Source organism: Setaria italica, chromosome IX (assembly GCF_000263155.2).
Source record: "Setaria italica strain Yugu1 chromosome IX, Setaria_italica_v2.0, whole genome shotgun sequence".
NCBI lineage: Eukaryota > Viridiplantae > Streptophyta > Magnoliopsida > Poales > Poaceae > Setaria > Setaria italica.
Window position 1 is genome coordinate 5443635 of NC_028458.1, and position 22658 is coordinate 5466292.

Sequence of the window (22658 nt, forward strand, 5' to 3'; positions counted from 1 at the left end):
GTGACCGCGTGAAGGTGAAGGATACGGGGGGATCTGGTCCGAAGAGCTACCTCCAGATTTTTCTCAGCCGTTCGATTGATATGTAATCGCCCTAAAATCCAGCTACCGGTACCAAGATGCTTTCCTTGCGCCTCTGAATATTGCACTAACTCTGTACACACACACGCCTACGAGCAGGTTTCAAGATCAACAAAACCATCCAAGATTTTATAAACACTAAGCAAGCCCATATGGCTTTCACAAGTGGAAGACTATTTTATTTGTGGTTTTATAATAGCCTATCGTGAGACGAATCGAACTCGGATGGGTAGCCCCCAACTGGAGTCGATACCACTAAGCTATGTGTCGTTCTCTTGCTAAGATGAGTTTATACATGATATAAATGTTTCTTAGATTTTCCTCAAATGTTTTTTTGGAGTTTTATCTTGATCTTACATGTGTGTTTTTTAGACATTAAAGTTATTTCTACTTACGTCGTACCAAATCAAATTCCCACGGTAAAAGAAACATCTGCGTTATAAAGAACACCTTTTATATAGAATATAAACATTCCAAGTGTTATGGCATTGCGGAGGATTTCGGTGAGACATCCAAGGTCAAACTTGGATCCATAGTGCTTTCAACTGGAGTCTTTACCACTAAGGTACGTGTTCTCTTCTTAAGATAAGTTTATACATGATATAAATGTTGCATAGACTTTTATTGAACTTTTCTTCAGTTTTGTCTTGCATTTTATATGTGTGTGTGTTTTTTAGACATTACAGTTATTTCTATTTACATAGTTACGTACGTCATACCAAATCAGATTCTCATGAAAAAAAAGACCCTGCGTTTAGTAAAAGAACATGTTTTTTTCGGAATAGAAACATTTCAAGTGTTGATGAAAATTTAAATCCATTTTATAAGTTCTATTCATTAGGGCATGTGCGATGTGTAATGCGATGTATAGACTTTGTGTACACAGTTTGTAAACAGTTTGTTTGTCACTTGATATGATTACAGATGATGTATATATGGTGAGAAAATGGTATCTGCATTGGTTTCTCTCATCGTTCTCTGTAGATCGCTATTGGATGGCATATGTTCTTTATGTTTCTCTCTCCAAATCGTAGTGCCTCATGTTACATTTACATGAATTTTTTACACAACAAAGCTAAACTACTTGCAGGTGAATCTTTGTTATCGGAAATGTCGTCGACGGGAGGGAGTAGTTTTTGTGCGCAGCCTTGCAAATTCGGAACGAACCAAATTACTCCTTTGCCGAATCCATTGCACGGCCCAGTAAATCGCAAGACATCACTAGGCCGAATCCCCATTCCACGGCCCAGTACTCTTTTGCCCCACGTTCCACAGCCCAAGCCTGCCCGCCTCCGCAGCCCAGCCATCCCAAAACCGACGCAGACAGAGGCCAGAAGAACACCGTGACGTCTTCCACAGTCCCACTGGTCCAGTGCCGCGGCGCGGACATCGCCGGCTCTCTCACGCGCACGCGGCCGTCGCGTCGCCCCCCAACTCTCCAATCCATGGCGCCACCCAGCACAACAAACCACCGGTTCAAGTTCAACGCCCGAGCGTGACGCCGACGCGAGCATGCGTGAGACGGTGAGAGGCAGAGAGAGTGAGAAACCAGGCGGGAGGCGACGGTGGTGGAGGCCTGGACCTGGAGGCTGGAGACTGGAGGCCTGCTGCGAGCTGATGGCGACGCGTGCATCTATCCGCCCGGCGACGGGTGGCCGTGCGTGCCCGCCATAGTGGGTTTGGTTTGACGAATCCAATCCCACGGATCCCGCCGCCCGCCTCCTTCCTTCCATCCGTGGCCCATGGGGACCTGCAGTCCTGCGCCGGACGGCGACCCAGCACATAGGCAGAAAGCGAGGGCGCGAAAGCGCCCGCGACCCCGCCGGGGTCAACGCTGCTGCTCCGCCCTGTACCGCAGCCACAGTACCAGGCTACCAGCAGCAGCCGCCCCGGCACAACCGCCCAACGCGTGGAGCAGCAGGAGGTCCCAGGCCTATGCGCTAGATGCCCTGTAGCCTGTTGGCCGTCGATGCCGCCGCACGCCGCCGTCGCTGGGCTGCACACGCGGCACCGCGTTCACGAGCAAGCCTACCACTACTCCACTACAGCTTCCACCCTCCACTACACCACTAATCGCTAGTGTTACAATCCGCACGTACACGTGGAGAGGAAGCGTGTGTTTGAAGCATGGCTGCGTCGGAGGAGGAGGACCCGCCTCGTCCCGGGTGTCTCCTCGTCGGCGCCGCGGTGGCGCGGGGCCCCGGCGGCAGCGCACGGTGAGCGCGTGGTGCGCGCGCGCGGGCCTCGCGGCTCGCACACGGCGCGCGCGTTTGGCGGGGTGGCGCGCTCGCGGCCATTATATATGCAGGGGCGTAAGCGCACCACGGCCATCTATGGCCGATGGGGGGCTCCGTTTCGCTTTCGGCCTTTTCCGGCGAGCGCACTGGCACACCGCACACGCACAGGGAGCGGCATAACGGAAAGCGAGAGACCATTTGGCATCCAGCCACTGTTGGAAAAGGCCAGCTCTGACTCGTCACTTGTGTTCGCCCTCCTCACGATGGAGAGAGAGCTCGGTGATGATGGGAAGCCGGGGCACGTTCGATGGTCCTGTTAGGACCGGGGGTTCGATCAGCTCCGTTGTCCACTCATCACTCAAGCACTCGGGCAAACGGCATGATGATTTGCTGAATTTGGTAAAATGCCGTCCTCAGCCGGTTTGCTAATTTAAGGTCAGATTCCCAGCATTGAGGTGGTCGCTCGCTTTCTGTTCAATCCAGCGTCGAGAACATGAGTGCTCGGCTTGGTTACCCCTGCTGGGCGCAAAATCAAATGGTATCGAATCAATGGACCTCCAAAAAGGGTGCGTGTGCACCAGGCTCTAGCGCAGTGTCCCATGGAAGCAGAACAGTGCATGTGCATGCAGTGTTGCAGTATGTCCAAAATGGTATTTCTGTTGTGATTGTGAACGGTGCAACTGCTAGCGCTCAATAATCTGACTCTGGATACATAAGAGTATAATAAGACGTCGAAGAGTACTCGTATCGACTAAAATTCATCCGTACCGTTCTACATTCGGAAAGCTGCTTACTGATCTCCATTCTCCAAGGTCTTTTAGTCTCCATCTCAGCTGAAACTGCGACATGCTGCTGTTCACTCCACGTGACCGGACAAGAACGCCACAAAGCTGCCACCCTTTAATCGATTCCCATTGCAAAAGTGATTGGTACTGCCCTGCGGCTCCGGGGCTCCGGGGCCGGGCGCCGGGCCGCCGGCCATGCATGGCAGTCTGGTGCTTGTGCCTGGCACGCTGCCGCACTCGTCCCCTGCTGTCCTCCTTCTACGGCAGGTGGAGCAGCAGCCACGCCGCCCCGCCAGGCGCCAGTCGCCGGCGCCACCACCCATGTGTGCCCGCAGAACCAGATGCCCGCCTTCTCTGCATCACCCACCTGTGCCTCGGCAGGAGTCCTGCAGGACTCTCCATGCCCACGCGCTGATGCGCGAATTGGTGTCCACTCGCTTCTCATTTTCAGCGGCCAAGTCCCTTCCCAGCCAGTGGTACCGTTGGAGTACAAAATCGTCTTGGCGGTTGCCTCTGGATGACGAATATGTGCATGACAAGGGGAAGTCTTGTCTTTTTTTCAGCAAGCTCAGCGTGAGGAATATATGAGCAAATCAGTCGGGGGCAGTGGACACCATGACGGCACCAGATTCTTGGCCAAGGTCCAAGGTTCCATCCCCGATTTTTTCCTTCTCCACAAGCTGATGCTCGATGTCATCCCAAATGTTCAACAAATATCTTTTGGTCTGGTTCGACCGCACGAGAGGTGATACGAATTAACAACTCGCAGAAGCGAGCGCAAGAACTGAGATGTGCTCACGGTGCCATGCAGTGCTAGTGCATGGCACAGTACAAATGCTCTGCCGGGCTCTGCAAGGAAAACGGAACACAAATCACTCCACAAAAACTGGCAATGCGCATTGCACAGGCACACTCAGCTCGCTCAGGTCAGCAGTCAGCTTCGCACATTGCAACGAGGGGATTAAAAGGCGGCAGCAGCCGGGCCAACTTTTACTACTTTCCAAAGCACGAGCGCTCAATCTCGCCAATCGCCGGGTAAAGCGGTGAGGCGCGCGCGATTAGATTAGAATCATGTGCCCCTGCGCGCCGCGCGCGTGCCGGCGCGTGCCCCGCGGGTGCCCAGGTGGCCGCTCCCCGCGCCGCCCGATCCCGCCCGCGGACGGCCACGATGCGCGCGTGCGATCCTCCCAGCCCTCGCCACGTCTTACCCCGGAGTTCCACGGGAATGAAGTGAACCGGGCGCGTACGAGGAGGAAGAGGACGGAGAGCCGCCGAGTGCGATCGGAATATAAATAGAGGCGAGCAGGGGTCTGGCGCTACCATCCAAGACCCGAGAATCTCTAAAGGCTAGGCTCCCGTCCACGGCGGGCAGCGGCGAAGCATCGGCCGCGGTTGGGACTTGGGAGCTAGCGGAGCAGAGGGAGTGAGCGAGGGAGGTGGGTGATGGCGTCGCGGAAGTCGCCGGTGGCGGCGGAGGAGCGGGTGGGGAAGCAGGGGAGGGGGAGGGGGAGGGGGGGTGGGAGCGGTGCCCGGTGGAGGAGGTGGCGCTGGTGGTGCCGGAGACGGACGACCCGTCGCTGCCGGTGATGACATTCCGGGCGTGGACGCTGGGGCTGGCCTCCTGCGTCGTCCTCATCTTCCTCAACACCTTCTTCACCTACCGCACGCAGCCCCTCACCATCTCGGGGATCCTCGCCCAGATCCTCGTGCTCCCCGCGGGGCGCTTCATGGCCGCCGTCCTGCCCGACCGCGAGGTCAGGCTCCTCGGGGGACGGCTCGGGAGCTTCAACCTCAACCCGGGGCCATTCAACGTCAAGGAGCACGTCATCATCACCATCTTCGCCAACTGCGGCGTCTCCTACGGCGGCGGCGACGCATACTCCATCGGCGCCATCACCGTCATGAAGGCCTACTACAAGCAGACGCTCAGCTTCGTCCTCGCCCTCCTCATCGTCCTCACGACCCAGGTACTTAGCTTGTTGCCTGGCACCTTAGCTTGCTAACTGCAGGTGAGCACTTCACTGAACTGTGGCCAAGATTAACACGCGCAGTTAAATTAATCATGCACAAGTAATCAAATTTAAATTCTTCATTCTTTCTTCAGCCCCGTTGCTTTCGAAATCTAGTATAATATGGTTATCAAGTAAGCATCAAGCCTGATTCGCTACTTTCTTCTGTGTCGTTTCATCTTGACCCATCTCTGGCACGCGAATGTAACGTGCACAGTTAGTCAAGAACCGAATCAAAGGTGCGGCTGATAAGAACATGCCAAGATGCCCAAACCAATCAATATCCTGCGTGTGTTCTTGTTTGCGTAGGAGTTACTTACCTCACCACCAATCATGGCCCCAGGGAAGAAAGCGAAAAAGGGGGGTTTGAAAAATCCCATGCCTATGTCATCATGAGACCATGCATGCATGTACTAGGATGGCCTACAAATAGTTGGCAGGATTTTGTTTGTTTGTTTGTGCACATGCGTTTTCTTCGTACATTTCATAGTGGGCAACTTCAGAATCCATGTATGATTGCTGGTCCTAGTTGATAAAATATTTTTTTATGAAAAAATCTAGTTGAGAAAAAGGGCATTTTTCTATGGAGAAATCTAAGTTGAAAGGCATGTGTTTCCGTTAAATAAACACTTACATTTAAAAGCGAAAGCACAGATTCTTTTCTAGTTCTTTTGGGTTAACTAATGACCGCAGTCCTCGATTAACTAATCCAAAAGAAAAGATATTGTGCTTCCCTTTTGTTTGTTTTGCATCCATGTGGTCATCTCTGGATAAACTAGAATGACAGGAGATGCTGATGCCGTAGTGACGTTTTGACTGGTGACATTCTAACAATCTGTACTTGGTGGCTGCACACTGCAGATACTGGGGTACGGCTGGGCCGGCATGCTGAGGAGGTACCTGGTCGACCCTGCCGAGATGTGGTGGCCTTCTAATCTTGCCCAGGTCTCACTCTTCAGGTAACTAATCACTCTGCTTACTACTACCTCGAATCCTCGATTAGCAGTAGCACCATGCCACCAGGTAGAGCTGACCCTGTGTAATGGTCTCTGCCTCACTGGGTGGACGATGCAGGGCGTTGCACGAGAAGGAGGACGGGGAGAAGTCCCGGGGCCCGTCGCGGATGCGCTTCTTCCTCATCGTCTTCTTCGCGAGCTTCGCCTACTACGCGCTGCCGGGGTACCTGCTACCGATCCTGACCTTCTTCTCGTGGGCGTGCTGGGTGTGGCCGCACAGCATCACGGCGCAGCAGGTCGGGTCCGGGTACCACGGCCTCGGCATCGGCGCCTTCACGCTCGACTGGGCGGGCATCTCGGCGTACCACGGGAGCCCGCTGGTGGCGCCGTGGGCGTCCATCGCCAACACGGCCGTCGGCTTTGTCATGTTCATCTACATCATCGTGCCGCTCTGCTACTGGCAGTTCAACACGTTCGACGCCCGAAGGTTCCCCATCTTCTCCAACCAGCTCTTCACGGCCGCCGGGCAGAAGTACGACACCACCAAGGTGCTCACCAAGGACTTCGACCTCAACGTGGCCGCCTACGACAGCTATGGCAAGCTGTACCTCAGCCCGCTCTTCGCCATCTCCATCGGCTCCGGCTTCCTGCGATTCACCTCCACCATCGTCCACGTCCTGCTCTTCCACGGCAGGTACGTACGTGCATCGATGACCTTGCTAATTAATCCTTGTTCTGGTCGGCGCTGATGCTCTTGGACTCATTCGTGAATTGTTGTTGTGTGCTCGTGGACAGTGACATGTGGAAGCAGAGCAGGTCGGCCATGAACGCGGTGAAGCTGGACGTGCACGCGAAGCTGATGCAGAGGTACAAGCAGGTGCCGCAGTGGTGGTTCCTCGTGCTGCTGCTAGGCAGCGTGGTTGTGTCGCTGCTCATGGCCTTCGTCTGGAAGGAGGAGGTGCAGCTGCCGTGGTGGGGGATGCTCTTCGCCTTCGCGCTCGCCTTCGTCGTCACGCTCCCCATCGGCGTCATCCAGGCCACCACCAACCAGGCACGCTGATCATTGTGCTTTGATCTATTGTGCCCTCAGCTCGTTGCCACCATCGTCCTCTCGTCTGAATGTGTGCTGTTTCATTCTTGCAGCAACCAGGGTACGACATCATCGCGCAGTTCATGATCGGCTACGCGCTGCCCGGCAAGCCTATCGCCAACCTGCTCTTCAAGATTTACGGCCGGATCAGCACCGTGCACGCGCTGTCGTTTCTCGCTGACCTCAAGCTCGGACACTACATGAAGATCCCCCCACGGTGCATGTACACGGCCCAGGTAGTGATCATCTTCAGCATACAGACATGCACATTTCGGCCAGTGCTATACGAGTGAAACGAACTGATCCTAAACATGCACGTGTGTCGCCGTCGCAGCTGGTCGGGACGGTGGTCGCCGGGGTGGTGAACCTGGCGGTGGCGTGGTGGATGCTGGACAACATCGAGAACATCTGCGACGTGGAGGCGCTGCACCCGGACAGCCCGTGGACGTGCCCCAAGTACCGTGTCACGTTCGACGCGTCGGTGATCTGGGGCCTGATCGGGCCGGGGCGTCTCTTCGGCCGGCACGGGCTGTACCGCAACCTGGTGTGGCTGTTCGTCGTCGGCGCCGTGCTCCCGGTGCCGGTGTGGCTGCTGAGCCGGGCGTTCCCGGAGAAGAAGTGGATCGCGCTCATCAACATCCCCGTCATCTCGTACGGGTTCGCCGGGATGCCGCCGGCCACGCCCACCAACATCGCCACCTGGCTCGTGACGGGCACCATCTTCAACTACTTCGTGTTCCGGTACCGCAAGGGGTGGTGGCAGAAGTACAACTACGTGCTCTCGGCGGCGCTCGACGCCGGGACGGCATTCATGGGGGTGCTCATCTTCTTCGCGCTCCAGAACGCGCACCACGAGCTCAAGTGGTGGGGGACGGAGGTGGATCATTGCCCGCTCGCCTCCTGCCCCACCGCGCCGGGCATCGTCGTCAAGGGCTGCCCGGTGTTCTGAATGTTCAGAGAGCTGACCATGGTAACCGGTGCATGTAAGGGCGTGGCGTAACGCAACACCTGCTTTGAGAAACCTTGGATTCAGCCGAGCATCGATTGACCGATGCAGTGTCTGTCACTCGTGAATGTAACACGTACTTTCTTCATCACAAAGGTGCACTTATGGCAGTGGTGGATTGAGGGGGAGGAAAACAGGAGCAAAAAGTCCACACAACAGCGCTCGGTGTTCTGAGGTTTAGTACACCCTAATTTTGAGTCATAATGCAAAAAGGCGGCTCGGATTTCATGTAACCAATAATTTATTCAAAGGACTTTCTTAAGAGAAAATTGTACTTGATTGTTGGCGGCTGGGTCATATTCTGAGACTGATCCGCTGATGGTTATACATGCACTATTTGATCTAAATGGGCTTATCTGTGTGCTAAATACATGGTTGATCTAAATACATTGGCTCGATATAATCATGCAGAAATAACTAGCATTTAAAAGAAATTGAAGCTAGCAAAAGCTTCATCTATCTCTGGGTCACCAGACTGATTCCTAGCCCACTGGCCACTGAGACACTGAGTAGTTTGTGGTTAGCACAACATATTTGTTCTAGCACATGGATCTTATCGGCTCTGGATGTGGCTCAAAGTGGCAGCTCGAAGATCTCATCTTCCCTTGCGGCGATGTGCTTCCTGCAGATCCATGCAATGTGGCCATCATCTCTGTACCGAACCCTCCACAGGCCAAATCTCTGCGCTATGTCCATCCCTGTCAAAACCCCTTGCCCTTTCAAGAAATCCACAAGCCACTGTCTGGCTGCCTTCATATCCTCTCCCATGTCGCTCGCGCCACCTTGGTTGCTGTTGTTCCTCCCTCTTCCATACAGTGCTGCAGCACCTAAAGCCCCCACTGACGCGGCGGATGCAGCCGCTCCATACATGGCTGAGGAGTCTAGCAGGTGCACCACTTCCCTGCTCAGGTCAGGTATCATCTCCCCCATCCCGACAATGAAATGGGCACCGATCTTCAGAGCAAAGGTCAGCAGCTTCATGAACTTGCTCATGTAAGGCAGCAAGGATTTCACCGTCTGGTTGTCCACTTGAATCAGGTCACAGCCGAGTTGGTCTTCTACTACATGCATCTCTCTTCGGAACTCACACAGCATGTGCACCCGTAGGGACCGCATCCCAGGCAGTATTCTTGTGACCAGCTGTTTGGACCGGTTGTCCAGGCTTACAAGATAGAACATCTGAGGTACTTTCCTTTCCTCCAACTGGATGTTATAATTCATCACGTAGTCCATTTTCCTGTGGAGTTCAGTCACAAGGTGATACTCGTAATACCTCAAGCTTGCTATTTCCTCCTTGAGGTCCCTTATTCCTTGTTCCACTCTCTTCAGTCTTTGGAGAACCATCTCAACACCTCTTGCAATGCCTAATATGGAAGGATCAACCACATCTGTTTCAGGGATGATCTCGGGTTGCTGCTGATTGTCTGGGGTGACAGCAAGTTCAGTTGCGAGGTGCTGTAGATCATAGTACCTACGGTGAAGAACTTCGTGGAAGTCATCATCTGACAGCATATCTCTGGCATGGTCTGATCCTGATTGTAAAATGATCCTTTTATTGCTCTCGATTGCACTCCATGTATGCTCATATTCATATATGCTTTCTGCTGGCAATGACAAAAGAATTTGCTTTATTCTTTTCAGAGGCAGCTGCTGTGTTTGGAGGAACCTATGTGGTATGAGATACTTTACACAGTCCGGTCTGATAATGCTTTCCTCAAACATCAAACTGGAAGACAAGTTTAGTATGGTAGGGATTATCAACTTGTGGAATATCCTGACCATGTCAGTAACACTTTTGCTGGAGCATGCAAGCACATCTATGGATGAGTCTTTCTTTCCCAGCTCTACTCTTAAATGGACACCATTGATCACTGTATAAATAAGGTTTTTCTCCAAAGTGTAGAGTGCACCCTGTTGTTGTCCCAGGCACATGATTTTGTTGTGCAGACGAACCTGGAAAAAAGGTATTCTTTCAGAAAATCAAAAACATATATAGAAACTAATTCTGGTGTTGTCAGTACATATCTCCAAATCGCACGCATACCACTTCTGGCAGCTATACAAGTAGTTAGAGAAACAGAATGTTTTACCTGAAGCCTTGGAAAGAAATCACTTGTCAAAAACATGTGTGTATCTTTGCATTTAAGACGCCTTCCAACATATCTGCATTCTGGAATAGTTAAGTGCCACTGTTGAGTCCCTTCTTTGCTTTCCTCAAGAATAGCTGGCACTAGAAGTAATGTGTTTGGGTTCCCAGGATCCTGTTCATAACACAATTCTAGTTTCAACAGCAAATTTATGACATCACTGCCCTGGAAGGATGCACCAGCTCTCCAGTTTGATCCTTGAAGTTGGTTCCGCAGCTTCTCTTGTAGAATCCTCTCCAGCTCTTGTCTGTGGACAAAGCCATTTCTTTCTGTCTTGACTGATTTCAGTGTAGCTAGTTGGCTGAGGACATCTCGACAGAACCAGTCACAATCCATGATCAGTGCTCCAAGCTCCTCCAAAAATATGATTTCACCCAAGTTATGCAGTGATTTTGCAACAGCACGTCTTCTTGTGTCCACTTTCTCCACATTATCACGCCTTGATCTCAGTCTTAGTGCTGGAACATTAAGTTGACATAGTTCACGGAACTCAGACCATCTGATTATAGCTTTATTGTTCTTCAACCTCCAGTCATGCAAAATTCTAACAAAGTCATTGCATACTTCATAAACTTGAGGTACTCGCTGGAGAATTGTCTTAGTTGTCATCCGGAGGTGATTAGTGAGTCTAGTAACGGAAACCAATGATCTTGCATCCACAGCAAAAACAGTGGGGTAAATCTCAGCATATGGAAGGAAGTCTTCTCGGAGCCTTTGTACAAGTGCAGCAATTGGCTCTAACCCTTCTGGTAGATGAGCTACCTTATCATAGTGGGTGAGAACTATAGTTACACTGGGAAGAAACAATTGTGAAACTCTCTTAGCATTTGAAACCAAAAACTTCAGCCAATATATCAGTTCCCATTCAATCTGATCTATGGTTTTGGGATATCGATTAGCAGGCTTAGCGACCAAGCTAGATACAATCATGAAAAAACATGGACCACCATGCACCAGAAACATAAAATCCTGCAAGGCAAAACTCTCCTTGTGTCCATCAAGATTACACATTGTCAACTTTGTGTTTCCATCAAAGAAAGCATTAATCTTATTCGCGCTGGTGTACGCCGTTTGCTCAACTGGAGTCTTCGAAGTACTTGGCACATCCAGGCAGGGCGACTTTAATGGGTTCATGCACTCGTTTATGGAGTTGTGTAGCGTGCTCTTACCTGCATGGACACACAAATTGGATTAACAGTTGCAATGAGAAATTGAAATATCAGTTTTATTTTCCCTTTCCTTTCCTTTTCTTCTTTCGCATGTGTGATATTCTATACCATCAACAAAATCTATGTATTCATTAAGCAGGCTAGTATTGCAGTGAATTTAATCAAGATTCCAGGGAAAATAAAATTTAGACTACGTAAATAGCAATTCCCCAAGTTAAAAGAAAAAAATGATAAACAGCATGTGCTAATGATTTAGCTGCTTAATTTCTGCTTATAGGCAATAAAGAGGAGGGTATTAATAGAAATGCTGATCGTTTCAAAAAAAAATAATATAAATGCTGATGGTACCTGCTGATTCCTGGCCACATAGAAAAACACGGCAACAAGTAGGAGCACTTAATGGTAAATCAAGAAAATCATTTGGCAGAACAACACTTCCATTCTGACAGAGCTTCTCATAAATTTGTTCTGTTTTACCAGAAATATGCAAAGGTGTTTCATGCAGGTCAATTTCTTCAATCCAAGGATTAACCTCTAAAATGCCCATAATCGTCTGCAAGATTACCTCCCCCTCAACTCCCTTGCAACCTCTCAAAGACAAACTTCGAAGAGTAGCATTCCTCTCTAAACTAGTAAAGATTTTGACAACATCAGTTGGCTTCAGGCTTGCATCATTGCATATTGCCAGCTGAATTAGGCTCTGGTTTGTCTCCAGCATCTGCAAGATTGCAGTTACACCATGCCTGCCTATCTTTGCTCCCTCTCCTCCAAAACTCAAAACCTTCAATGTGGTATTGGCTTGTTTCTGAAGTGGAGAAAAGGTGCTAAGAGGGCATAGCAGATGCTCCAATCCTACTCCACCAAATCTATTTCCATCCAAACTCAAGTTCTCTACATAGTTGTTCTTGAAGAGTCCCGCAGCTACATACACCACCGCTTTGTTCCCAAGGGAACATTTGCTAAGCTTGATGGTTTTTAGGCTCTTGTTCCGTTCAAGAACTCCTCTAAGCTCTTTGGTCCATTTGGACCTTAGTGGGACACTTGACATGTCCAGTGTTGTCACTGTGGTATTCCATGCCAGAGCACAAGCAACCCGTTGCAGGCCTGAGGAGTTAATGTTGTTGTAGATCCTAATGCTCCCAGTCTCAGGCAGAAATTCAACAATTTTACAGCTATCCAAGCCACCTTTAGTGCCACGACTGTGTCCCCATATGTGAACCTCCACTCTGCGGTTGCGTGCCAGGACAGCAGAGATAAGCGGAGCCACTGTAATGGAGCTGTTGTCAAGTATGATCAACTTCTTCAGCATATAATTCACCTCAATCATCTTGGAGAGCTCCTCTGCCCCCTTGGAACCTATGGAGTCCTCCCATACTTGGAACTCCTCCACACTTCTGTTGTTTGCCAATGCTGAAGCGAGCAATGTGGCTCCAGTGGACCCAATTCTACACTCAGAGAAAACAACTGCCTTGATGGTGTTGTTCTTTTGAAGCATTTCTGAGAGTGGAACAAGAGCAAGTGCTGATTTTGTGCTGAAAACATTCTTCTGGAATTCCACCTGCTTCACAATCGAGTCAAGGCCTAAAAATGAACAGAGAAGTTGCAAATCCTCAATCTGCCATTCAATACCATGGAATAGGAGGTCCGTCAAATTTCTGTACTTCTCTTCGTTCTCCACAAGGTGACGAAGAAACCTGTTCAGGAAATTGACACCATTATTGTCCATGCAGACATGAACTCTTAGTGATCTCTCACTTTCCATGGAGAAGCCTGATGTCAAGTTTGCTGGAACCTGGTAGAACGCAATGCTCTCCACGTTGTTGTAGGCCTGCAAATCAACATCTCCAATATCTCTGGTATACTCCCCCTTAGATGTTGATGTTATAGTGATCATCCTGTCACCCATGCTTCGGAGGGGATGGTGGAGGGTAGATGAATAAGGGAGAGAAAGCAAATGCAAGAGGTCCCCTTTACCATGCAAGGAGAATTCAGATGTATATTGCTATGGAACAATATGGCTTTTGCAGTCAGATGTCGCATATTGCAAACACTGAACGTGGTGTGGAAAGACAGCAGATGGAGAGGCATCAGATTCCTGCCTTGTCAAAGGGAGCATCATAAACAAAGCAAGAACCTTTAACTTGCTTTGCTGACCTGGAGAGATATAACTGGTGAATGAAATAAAGTTCAATTATACAGGAATCTGAATACAAATAACATGAGAAAGGAATAACATCAGCTCAAAAGCAGCCCCAGAATGATTTAATTTATTTCATAAAATAATACACCAGGATCTCAAAGTTGTCTATTGTCCTCCTTTAAATGCTCTGATATTATGCACTCTGTGTGTAGTCCCATACAACCTAGGCACAGCATCAGTACATTCATTGTTCAAACAAAAAAAATGCTACCTAATCTTTTGTTTTCATTAGGATCAGACCATAAACAAAAAGAACTTCAATTGAATTTACATCATTAGTACAAGTGATGATGTAAACCCTTTTCCCAGTGTACTTTTGTATTGCTTATGCCAGCATCACATGCTTCATTCAAAGGAAAGAGAGATTCTCTTATTTGTCGGTGAAGTAAGGAATACCAACCTTTAATTTTTAGACAGCAAAGGGACTGTTGTTTTTCACTCTTATTATACACGATCACAACTTGTCATACCTACTTGTAGAGTTGTCTGGTTCCAAATACAATGTCATACAAGAACTTGAGTGGTAGCACCTAGGAGTTGAAAGAAGGCAGAATGCATACTTCCTTACCACCAAATGCAGGCAGAATGAAGAGTTGGAATCTAAAGAAGCAGGCCGCAACTAGGATGACACTACTCCTTTATTTGATCCTCCACTTCCTTGCAGTGATGGCTCAGCAAGGTAAGAGGATATCTGCTAGATACTGATTCCAGAAGGTTTGTGTGCTCGTCTTCCCTTGTACTCTCTGATTGCTCAGTGTTCTTCCCATTGCAAACTTTGAAATTGACTTAAAGTTTAAGATCCCATCAGCAAGATCTTGGACAGTAAAAGTCTGGAAAATGTGATAGGTTAAAATCTGAGCAACCCTACTGATAAATGTTAAAACAAAGTAATGATCGATAAACAAGAAACATGTTTCTTGATAGGATGTGTGCAAATTACATAGATGTGTCAATGACAAAAGAGAGAGATTACTTTAAAATGCTTCGAGATCAAGATCCACTACACAAAGTATCATATAATGATTTTTCCATCACAGTATTAACTAGTTATATTCATTGTTCCAGAATAGACCGTCAGAACCTCTGCCCCTGGTATGAAAAAAGACTATCTCATTCCTATCCATAATAATGGGTTGCTAACAAGACATACCCAAATGTAACTTTGTTACCCAAATGCTGATACATCACAAATATATTAACGATATTTTATCATATTCTCAAGTACATGCAAAGAACATATGAATATGGAAAGGATACAATAACTGAAATTTGAATGCATGGCTCCCAGAAAAATAATCACAACCATTTAAGAAATCATTATGTGTTTTCATCCAATTAGATGATCGAAATTGGGACAAGCAATGGTGCATAGCAGATGAGCAAACACCAGATGATGTCTTACAGCAAGCTCTTAACTGGGCATGCGGTCCCGGTGGTGCAGACTGCACCATGATTGAGCCAAACAAATCTTGCTATCTTCCCAATACTGTCAGAGACCATGCATCATATGCCTTCAACAACTACTGGAGAAAGTTCAAGAAACATGGTGGTACTTGCTACTTCAATGCAGCTGCAATCGTCACCGACTTAGATCCAAGTATACTTCTAACCTGGACTCTGAAAGTCTGAACCATTCCAAGTTATTAATCTTACACCATTCACTTAATGCCATCTTGCAGGTCACAATTCCTGTCATTTTGAGCCAGCAACCTAGTATGAAGGAAATGCTTCATGTATTCCTATGAAGAGCGAAGTTACCTTCAATGCTAGCTTTCTCCTCATGTTGTTACTTGGAGTTTTGGAAACATGGATGTCTACAGAAGGCAATAGCTGACATGTTGCTCCATACTCCAGATGTTTCAGTTCTTTCATGTGAATTTTAATCAGAACATATTTTCATTTTTCACCACGTATCTGGTTTTATGTTAATGTGAATGGCTGGAAGAGTTTCCAATAATATGTAGAAGTGCAGACCAGATATACTTCCTCTGATCCCTTATATAAGTCCTATTAGGACATCGACATACTCTTCAATATGTCACTTTGACTAGCAATATCTATATAAATATAGCACCACAAATAGAACAAAGTAGATATTATGAAAGTATTTTTCATGATCAATCTTAAACATCAATCTACATACTTTTTTATAAATTGATGGTCGAAGTTAAAAACGTTAGACTTAGGGCAAACCAAGAAGTGACTTATATTTGGGATCAATAAATATTTCTGTACAGTATTGAGTTGGGGCCTGAGACACAAGAAGAAAATATTAACATGACACCTTTCTCCAGAACAGGAGCGGATCCAGAATCAGACTGCAGGGGTTGCTGAGCCTCTTGTAGTTAAGCTAACTTCATATTTTATAGATGAACTTGAGAACTAGAAGATTAAATTTACATACATGGGCTGAGGGGGTGCTGCAGAACCCCCTGCAGATCGCTCCTGCTCCTGAATATGGTCAAACCATTGCTATAAAGTTAATCTGCAAAGTTGAAGTCCAGAGTGGTTTAAACATGTTTTCCCAAACAAAAGTGAGCTCAAATCATGGGTGGAAGCAAGAAGACAAGCAGTAATGATGCCAAAGCTGGAAAAGCGAACCCAAGCTTTGAACAAACACAGTCATGAAATCAGCTTGAGTTAATGAGACAGGAGGCGTAGTTTCCTTGGCACGACCAATCAAACAAAGATCACAAGCAGCATATCGTGCTTAGGAAGATACAGGAAAGGATGGACTGTATTATATTTAACCAAAGGTGCATACAGTACAAGTACAAGCCCATAACCTATTAAAGTACCAGATGCAAAGCTTTGAGAATTTTTGTTTTATTGGCTAAAGCACAATTTTGTCAGAAGAGAAGGCTGGCCCAAGCGGCGATGAATGCAAAGCCACCCAGTGGTGCTGGTGAAGAAAACTTCCTGTCTTCGAGATAAGCCACAGTGTAACACCTAAATGAGAATGATCCATCATCCGTCAATAATGATTTTAGAATTGACAATTCCAATAAAACGAAAGATAAATCTGGAAAACATTCCTTTCCCTATTTGTGTTGGTTTTTCCAGACGATTTACATTTCGATTAGAGAGGAGCATATGCTTACGTTCCAGAGAAGAACACGATTCCAGCCGTGAGAAGCCCTCCGAACTGCAAGACAAGAATCGCACAGTGCGTGTGAACTACTAGCGCTAGAGTAACACCAAAGCGTAAAGGGAACAGCACTAGTACAGGAATACTGACAATGTTGGGGCGTTTCGTGATGGGAGCCCCGAGCAGCGCGGCGGTGTGGACGAGATGGTACAGGGACGCGGTGTGCCAAACCTACCAAAATCATCCCCCACAAATTGCGCGAAGCAGATCGATAAATCTGGACGAACACGTTGGAAGTAGCAGAGGAATGCGGATGTGGGAGAACGTCACCTACCTCCTTGTACGCGGGGTTCTTGGGGCGGAACATGTGCGCGCCGTAGGTGCCGAGTCCAAGAGCAGCAACCCCTGCTCAACTCAACCGCTCATCCCGGTGGTCCGGTCAAGGAAACAGGAAGGGGAAGGGAGCAGATGGGTTACCGGAGACGGCGGCCACCTTGTGCCACAGCATCGGATCCATCGGCGCCACCATCCTCCTCTTGTTTGGTTGGTCTCCTCCGTGGCTTGCTTCTGCGAATCTGCTCTCTCTCCTTCGGTCCCTTCTTCCTCGTCGCGCTGGTCGGCGGCAGTCCAGTACTGCAGTCCTTTTGCGGGGGTCAGATATTGACCAAGACCTGGGCCGATTAAGAAGCACGGCCCAGTAAAACCTAGCCCACCAAACCTATCCGCGCAGCTGAGATGCCAACCGGCCCACCAGGCACACGCGCTCGCGCTCGCTACCGCCGTGCCGCGCCCGCCGCCGTCTCAATTCAGAATCATCTCTTCATATGGCCTGGAAAAAGAAAAGGGAAAGAAAAAAAAAGGAAAAACTGAGAGAAACACCCAGAATGAAAGAATTGGCATGTTCGATGTCAAATATTGAGAGGTCTACGACTTGGGTGTGCCTGTGAATTGAGACCTACTCCCTCCGTTCCAAATTATAGGCCATTTTAACTTTTCTAAATTCATAGATATAAAAGCCAAAATAACCTATAATGTGGAACAAATGAAGTATATTATGAAATCTCTCTACTTGAGACCGAGTAATTTTAGGGAAACAATTATAACAGCCCGCAAACCCACATGTAAGTTTATGCGGATCCTCAAGCTAGTCCATTTTCATCTATAGCGATCCTAATCTGGTGCTAACATATGGTGAATGTGTGCCTAACTAAATCTCAATAGGTTCGTTATCGAACTGACCTCATTGACATGAGTTTAGGCACAATAATTATTAATTTTGCCTACAACTTCATCCACAAATTATACCCCTTCATAAACCAGAAATACCTCATGTTCAGAAACACATTACTTATTATGTGTATCATTGGAGTGCTCTTCCTGAACAAGGAAAGAATCCTATTTCAACTTTTGAATTGGCTACAGTAGGGTAGAACTTCAACATTATTAATTTACTGATGGGATGTTTGTTGTTACTTGATGTATGCCGAGTTTTCCTTGAGACTACAAAGTTATTTGTTTCCCTAAACTAAAATATGCATGTTCAATTTGTCTAAACTTATAGTTCAATTTAGTTGTGAAGTTAATAATTTCTTTTCATGTAAGTTCAGTTTTACCTAAAAAACAAAGTTATTTGTTTCCTTAAAATAGGAGGGTGACAATACGTGTGAATGAGGTTACAAATAATGAACTAAGTAGTCTAGCGTTTTTCATATAAAGGTTACGGTGCTCTATAATATTCGCTCAAAATTTCCTTAGAACCCGTGGCCCATGGATTCATGACCTTCCACCTTCAAATATCTAAAATTATTACCAGTTAACCAATTTGCTGGCACGTCTCATGTGGTTTTGGCTAAGTTGCATGGAACCATTTTAGGGCTATGGGCCTGTTGAATTAAACATAGAACTATTGCTTTTAATTGTTTCTACTCTACCCTGGGAGTTCTTACATTACTAATATGATTTCTTTATTTTGGAATGTGATTGGATCTGAGTTCATTCCACCCACATAACATATATTCTATTAATATGAGGGTTATTTCATAAGGTTCATTTTCTTGCCTAAGGAATGTATTCATGTATTGTTCTTTTATTCCCTCAACAACAATCTCTGTTTCTTGGCCACTTTATCCGCTAACACATGTTGTCCAAGCAGGCTTTGGTAGACCTAAAATACTGTTGTCTTGCCAGATTGCTATTTTTGCAAGTTACAAGATTGATCCCTTGGCACAAAGGTAGATAGCACCTTAGTGTATATAGTCCTTCTAATATGTTATGTTCCATTTTGTATTCTATTGTCATTCAGCGTTGATAATCCTTTTGGTGATTATATATCTATTGTTCTTCTGTTTCTTAATTGCAGAGCTACTAGGGTATCGTATCAAGTATCATAGGCGGCCATAGGTGTGGCCAACTGAAAGGTTGGAATGAGAAGCGAGTGATTAATTTGTTGAGGATAAAAAGGTGTGCTGTATCTCCTTTCATACTTTGGTAGTGTACTAATTTTGTTTAAATTGGTTTTCCTGCGTGATATCTCCTTCCACAAATGTGAATGACATGATTGATCTGATCATTCAATAAGTAGTTTACCTGAACTCTGAACTTCAATCTTACTCACTTCGTTGAGACAAAATAAGATGAATCTTGAGTGGTTAATGGAATCAGTATTTTCAAATGAGCTACTGGCAGGGCTTTGTTTCATCCTCACTATCACCATGTAGGAAAATCCCTTTCTCCCAAATTGCGTCATCTAGAAAGATACCTCTAATTCGCAGCCTTGGTGGGTACATATTCTCAACCATTCGAGCTAAGGGATCACCACATAACATCAATGTTTTTATGCATTAGTCTTCTCTTACTATTTGCACTCCGACCTCTACTTTTCCTTTTCCTTTTTAAATACGCTGCCACATCTTTTGTCCATGGATTGCTGTTCTAAAATGCAGAGTTATGAAGAAATTCAGTTTCAGTTGTAAGGTGCTGATAAAGAAAAGCTGATTTGGTAACTCCATTTTCAGACACTACTTTACAATGAGGCAAGACACCTACAGATGCTCGAGGTTCTACACAACCTGCTGAACCAAGGTACGTTGCCACTCATAAGTCATAATGAATAGATAAACTTTTTCCATGACTTGCCTGATTTAGTTTATACATCAGCTTTTTCCATGACTTGCCTGATTTAGTTTATACATGGCTGATGTATTAATGTGGTCCTCTTTATAAAAACCGCGTAGAGGTTTAAGAACAAGCCTCAGGGTTTTTGAAAATAAAGTGTGCCTTATTAGAGTTAAATTTGTGTTCTTTTATGATGTCATCAAAGAGCTAATGAGAGCACCACTGCTTCTGCTTTGTTGTTTAGGCTGACAGGAATGCTCAAGGTTATATATCCTACTACATATAACAAGGTTTTATGGACATAATGCATCTTTACAGTATCTATGTATTACAGCGCCCCCATCAGAAGGCAGGAAGCACTTTTGCTGCTGTAATTCAACTGGTTCTGGGCCATTTCTTCATTTCCTCTAACATCTGAAGGATGCCACATATCAATAGCTCTAACCATGCTCCTATTAGCTTATGCAACCACCTTAAATCAGGGACCGGCAATATGCTGCCACCTCTGTTTTGTTTTTTCGAAACATTGTTGATCTTTGGTCTCGTAGACAACAATTACCTTGCCTACATGAGATGTTACTGTTTTGTACTACATTTTGTGTATGTGCGATGCTATAGTCAATTGTGCCTTGCAAATTGACACATAGTCTTTCAAATCTGAATAATTAGTTTCGCAGCCAAATTTATGGTTACCAACTACGATTCATACCTTCTGCGTTATTCATAGATTTGCTTGGACCTTTAAAAAGCTACGCTCAAATACAACCATTAAGGCATACTATCTACACTAATGCTGACAGCACGGACCATACACGCCTCTCTACAACCATTAAGGCATACTATCTACACTAATGCTGACAACACGAACCATACATGCCTCTCTGCAGGCGCGGCGTTGGCACGCCAACCATCCTAGTTATATATGTTGGACACTAAAGACTCGTACATGGAAATGAGGTATCGGTCTAAATGTTAATTCTTTATCTTTTTCTTGAGTGCCTTAGCACCTTTCGATTAAGAAGAAAGTAGTTTACAGACATAATCTCGATGAAGCCAAACAGAGCTTGACCAGCACGAGAGCACAAAGGACCAAATAAAGTGTTAGAAAGAGAAATACTGAAGAAACACACAACAACAACCACATGACTCGAGGCAACAAAGAGGAAGCATACTCGAACCTACAAACCTAGACATAGCGACTCTCCTGAATCTGCCAAAAGATACAACCTCGACAAGGGTGCTAAAGGTCTCGAACTGCAATGGTGGCAAAGCATCCACACAAACATCAGGCTCACGGCGGCAAAGCATCCGCTCGAGCACAACCACGGTGGCAAAGCATCGACCCAACCAACACGGCCACGACGGCAAAGCATCCGCCCAAAGCAACCAACGACGGCGACAAAGCATCCGCCCAGAGCAACCAACGACAGCGGCAAAGCATCCGCCAGACGACGATGACCTAAGCAACCCAGGCGAGGTGGACGAATCGAAACGAAGGCAGGCGTAGAAGAAGACACTCCCAAGGAGAACAGACGACCACCACGAGGACCGTGACCGGTCGGAGACGACTGGGGGTGGCGTTCAGCAACGATCCCTGCAGTGACAGCAGCAAGAACCCGTTGAGCTTCCAAGACGACGCCTCAAGGGAGGGAGTGACGCCACTAGCACCGTCATCGTCCGACCAACACAGTCAAGGCTTTCACCCGGAAGCTCGCCGTAGGGAGGGAAAAGGGGAAAGAATGATGCCTTCGAGAAGGGAAGCGGCGCCCGGGGCGTTGTCGTCATTGACCCGCAAGCAAGCACAAGGCTTTCGCCTACACCCGTTCCCTCCCTAAAAATCACCGCCGCCACCAGAAATCACCGCCACCACCAAGAGCACGGGGATCGCCAGGCGCGAAAGAGCTGAAGAATGCCGCCACATAGTCAGTTGCCCGGTCCCCCCGTCGGCGGAAGATGGCGCAGCCACTAGAGAGGTTGGGGGGGCGCAGGCGGCCACCCGGACAGTCACGCGGCGGCGGTGCATGCCTGATAGACCAGACAGCCGGGGAGGGACGCGGCCACCCTCGCCGCCCGCCCACCGGCCGACGGCAGCGGAAGGGGCGGCAAGAGGAGGGACGCAGGTCCAGCCACCGGAGGGGGGGGCAGCCTCCTAGCCGCGATCTCCTGTCCTTCGGACGACGGAAGGGGGAGAACGTAGTGGTCATCATCGGGGAAGGGATCCCCACGCCAGGGATGTGTAGATCCGGGCTTAGGGGAGGTGGATCTGCCAGCAGCGGCCGGCGGCGCCTAGGGTTTGTAGAGGGGGAGTGGAGAGGGAGAGAGGAGGAGCGAAGGGGAGGGAGAGAGCGTGCTGCGGGGTCGGCTTCGGCGCCGCCGCAGGCCGCCACAAGAGTCAAGCGAGTGGGCGAGCTAAGCAAGAGAGCGGGGTGCGAGAGCTTCCAATTTTAATTTTTTATCGTTTGCTTCATTTCATCCTTCCTCATTTTTTTCCACCTTCTCAGCTTCGTTACATTCTTCCATGTTTTCCATCCATACGCATCAGTTTTCATGTACTTTTTATATCCGCGCTGGTGTTAACTAAATTAGATCTTGGGTTAGGAGATACGGTGGGTTATGATCTACTACAGAGTGGAGTCTAAATGAGGTAATCCAGAGAAATGTATGGGGCGATGACATGCTTGGCGGTGTCACGGTAGGCGTCAAGGTAAAGCTGATTGTGATAGAGTCACCACCTATTCATTGACTCTCAAAAGGCTAGTTGCAGCCTTGTAGGAGGTCT

At 47.6% G+C, this 22658-nt stretch overlaps 4 protein-coding genes across 5 annotated transcripts; 2 read left to right on the forward strand and 2 right to left on the reverse strand.

The window, feature by feature from the left end:
* Positions 1–4410: 4410 nt before the first annotated feature.
* Positions 4411–8508, forward strand: LOC101758078 (oligopeptide transporter 3). The gene is given in 7 exon segments (XM_004981693.4): positions 4411–4582; positions 4585–5067; positions 5971–6068; positions 6184–6759; positions 6861–7116; positions 7209–7391; positions 7490–8508. Coding segments are annotated over 7 exon segments (2250 nt in total). The 5' UTR covers positions 4411–4543; the 3' UTR covers positions 8105–8508.
* Positions 8385–15029, reverse strand: LOC101758493 (protein TORNADO 1). Of its 2 annotated transcripts, none has more exons than XM_022823293.1 (4): positions 14246–15029; positions 11826–13631; positions 10252–11477; positions 8385–10114 (listed from the first exon to the last, which is right to left on the reverse strand). In XM_022823293.1, exons 2-4 carry the CDS (start codon positions 13381–13383, stop codon positions 8735–8737), a joined length of 4164 nt encoding a protein of 1387 aa, XP_022679028.1. In that variant the 5' UTR covers positions 13384–13631; positions 14246–15029; the 3' UTR covers positions 8385–8734. The 2 variants fall into 2 exon arrangements, with proteins under 2 accessions (XP_022679028.1, XP_004981752.1); XM_004981695.3 differs by lacking the exon at positions 14246–15029 and having other exon boundaries at positions 11826–13171; positions 13270–13570.
* On the forward strand, positions 14194–15586 carry LOC101759982 (glucan endo-1,3-beta-glucosidase 4). The gene is made up of 3 exons (XM_004981699.3): positions 14194–14356; positions 15017–15274; positions 15357–15586. The coding sequence occupies exons 1-3, from the start codon at positions 14230–14232 to the stop codon at positions 15389–15391; spliced, it is 420 nt and encodes a 139-aa protein (XP_004981756.1). The 5' UTR covers positions 14194–14229; the 3' UTR covers positions 15392–15586.
* A 749-nt stretch (positions 15587–16335) lies between these two features.
* Positions 16336–17401, reverse strand: LOC101760385 (transmembrane protein 256 homolog). Its single transcript, XM_004981700.3, has 5 exons — positions 17243–17401; positions 17100–17170; positions 16916–16996; positions 16779–16822; positions 16336–16626 (listed from the first exon to the last, which is right to left on the reverse strand). Exons 1-5 carry the CDS (start codon positions 17292–17294, stop codon positions 16527–16529), a joined length of 348 nt encoding a protein of 115 aa, XP_004981757.1. The 5' UTR covers positions 17295–17401; the 3' UTR covers positions 16336–16526.
* Positions 17402–22658: the final 5257 nt, after the last annotated feature.

Excerpts from the sequence above, each read along its gene's own strand:
- LOC101759982 (XM_004981699.3), top strand. The coding sequence starts at position 14,230 with ATGCATACTTCCTTACCACCAAATGCAGGCAGAATGAAGAGTTGGAAT. Across the intron at positions 14,357-15,016 it reads TGCAGTGATGGCTCAGCAAG|ATGATCGAAATTGGGACAAG; the intron begins GTAAGAGGATAT and ends TCATCCAATTAG. Across the intron at positions 15,275-15,356 it reads CGTCACCGACTTAGATCCAA|GTCACAATTCCTGTCATTTT; the intron begins GTATACTTCTAA and ends GCCATCTTGCAG.
- LOC101758493 (XM_022823293.1), bottom strand. The coding sequence starts at position 13,383 with ATGGGTGACAGGATGATCACTATAACATCAACATCTAAGGGGGAGTAT. Across the intron at positions 11,478-11,825 it reads ATGTGGCCAGGAATCAGCAG|GTAAGAGCACGCTACACAAC; the intron begins GTACCATCAGCA and ends GTGTCCATGCAG. Across the intron at positions 10,115-10,251 it reads ATTTCTTTCCAAGGCTTCAG|GTTCGTCTGCACAACAAAAT; the intron begins GTAAAACATTCT and ends CCTTTTTTCCAG.
- LOC101760385 (XM_004981700.3), bottom strand. The coding sequence starts at position 17,294 with ATGGTGGCGCCGATGGATCCGATGCTGTGGCACAAGGTGGCCGCCGTC. Across the intron at positions 17,171-17,242 it reads CAAGGTGGCCGCCGTCTCCG|GGGTTGCTGCTCTTGGACTC; the intron begins GTAACCCATCTG and ends TGAGTTGAGCAG. Across the intron at positions 16,997-17,099 it reads AGAACCCCGCGTACAAGGAG|GTTTGGCACACCGCGTCCCT; the intron begins GTAGGTGACGTT and ends TGATTTTGGTAG.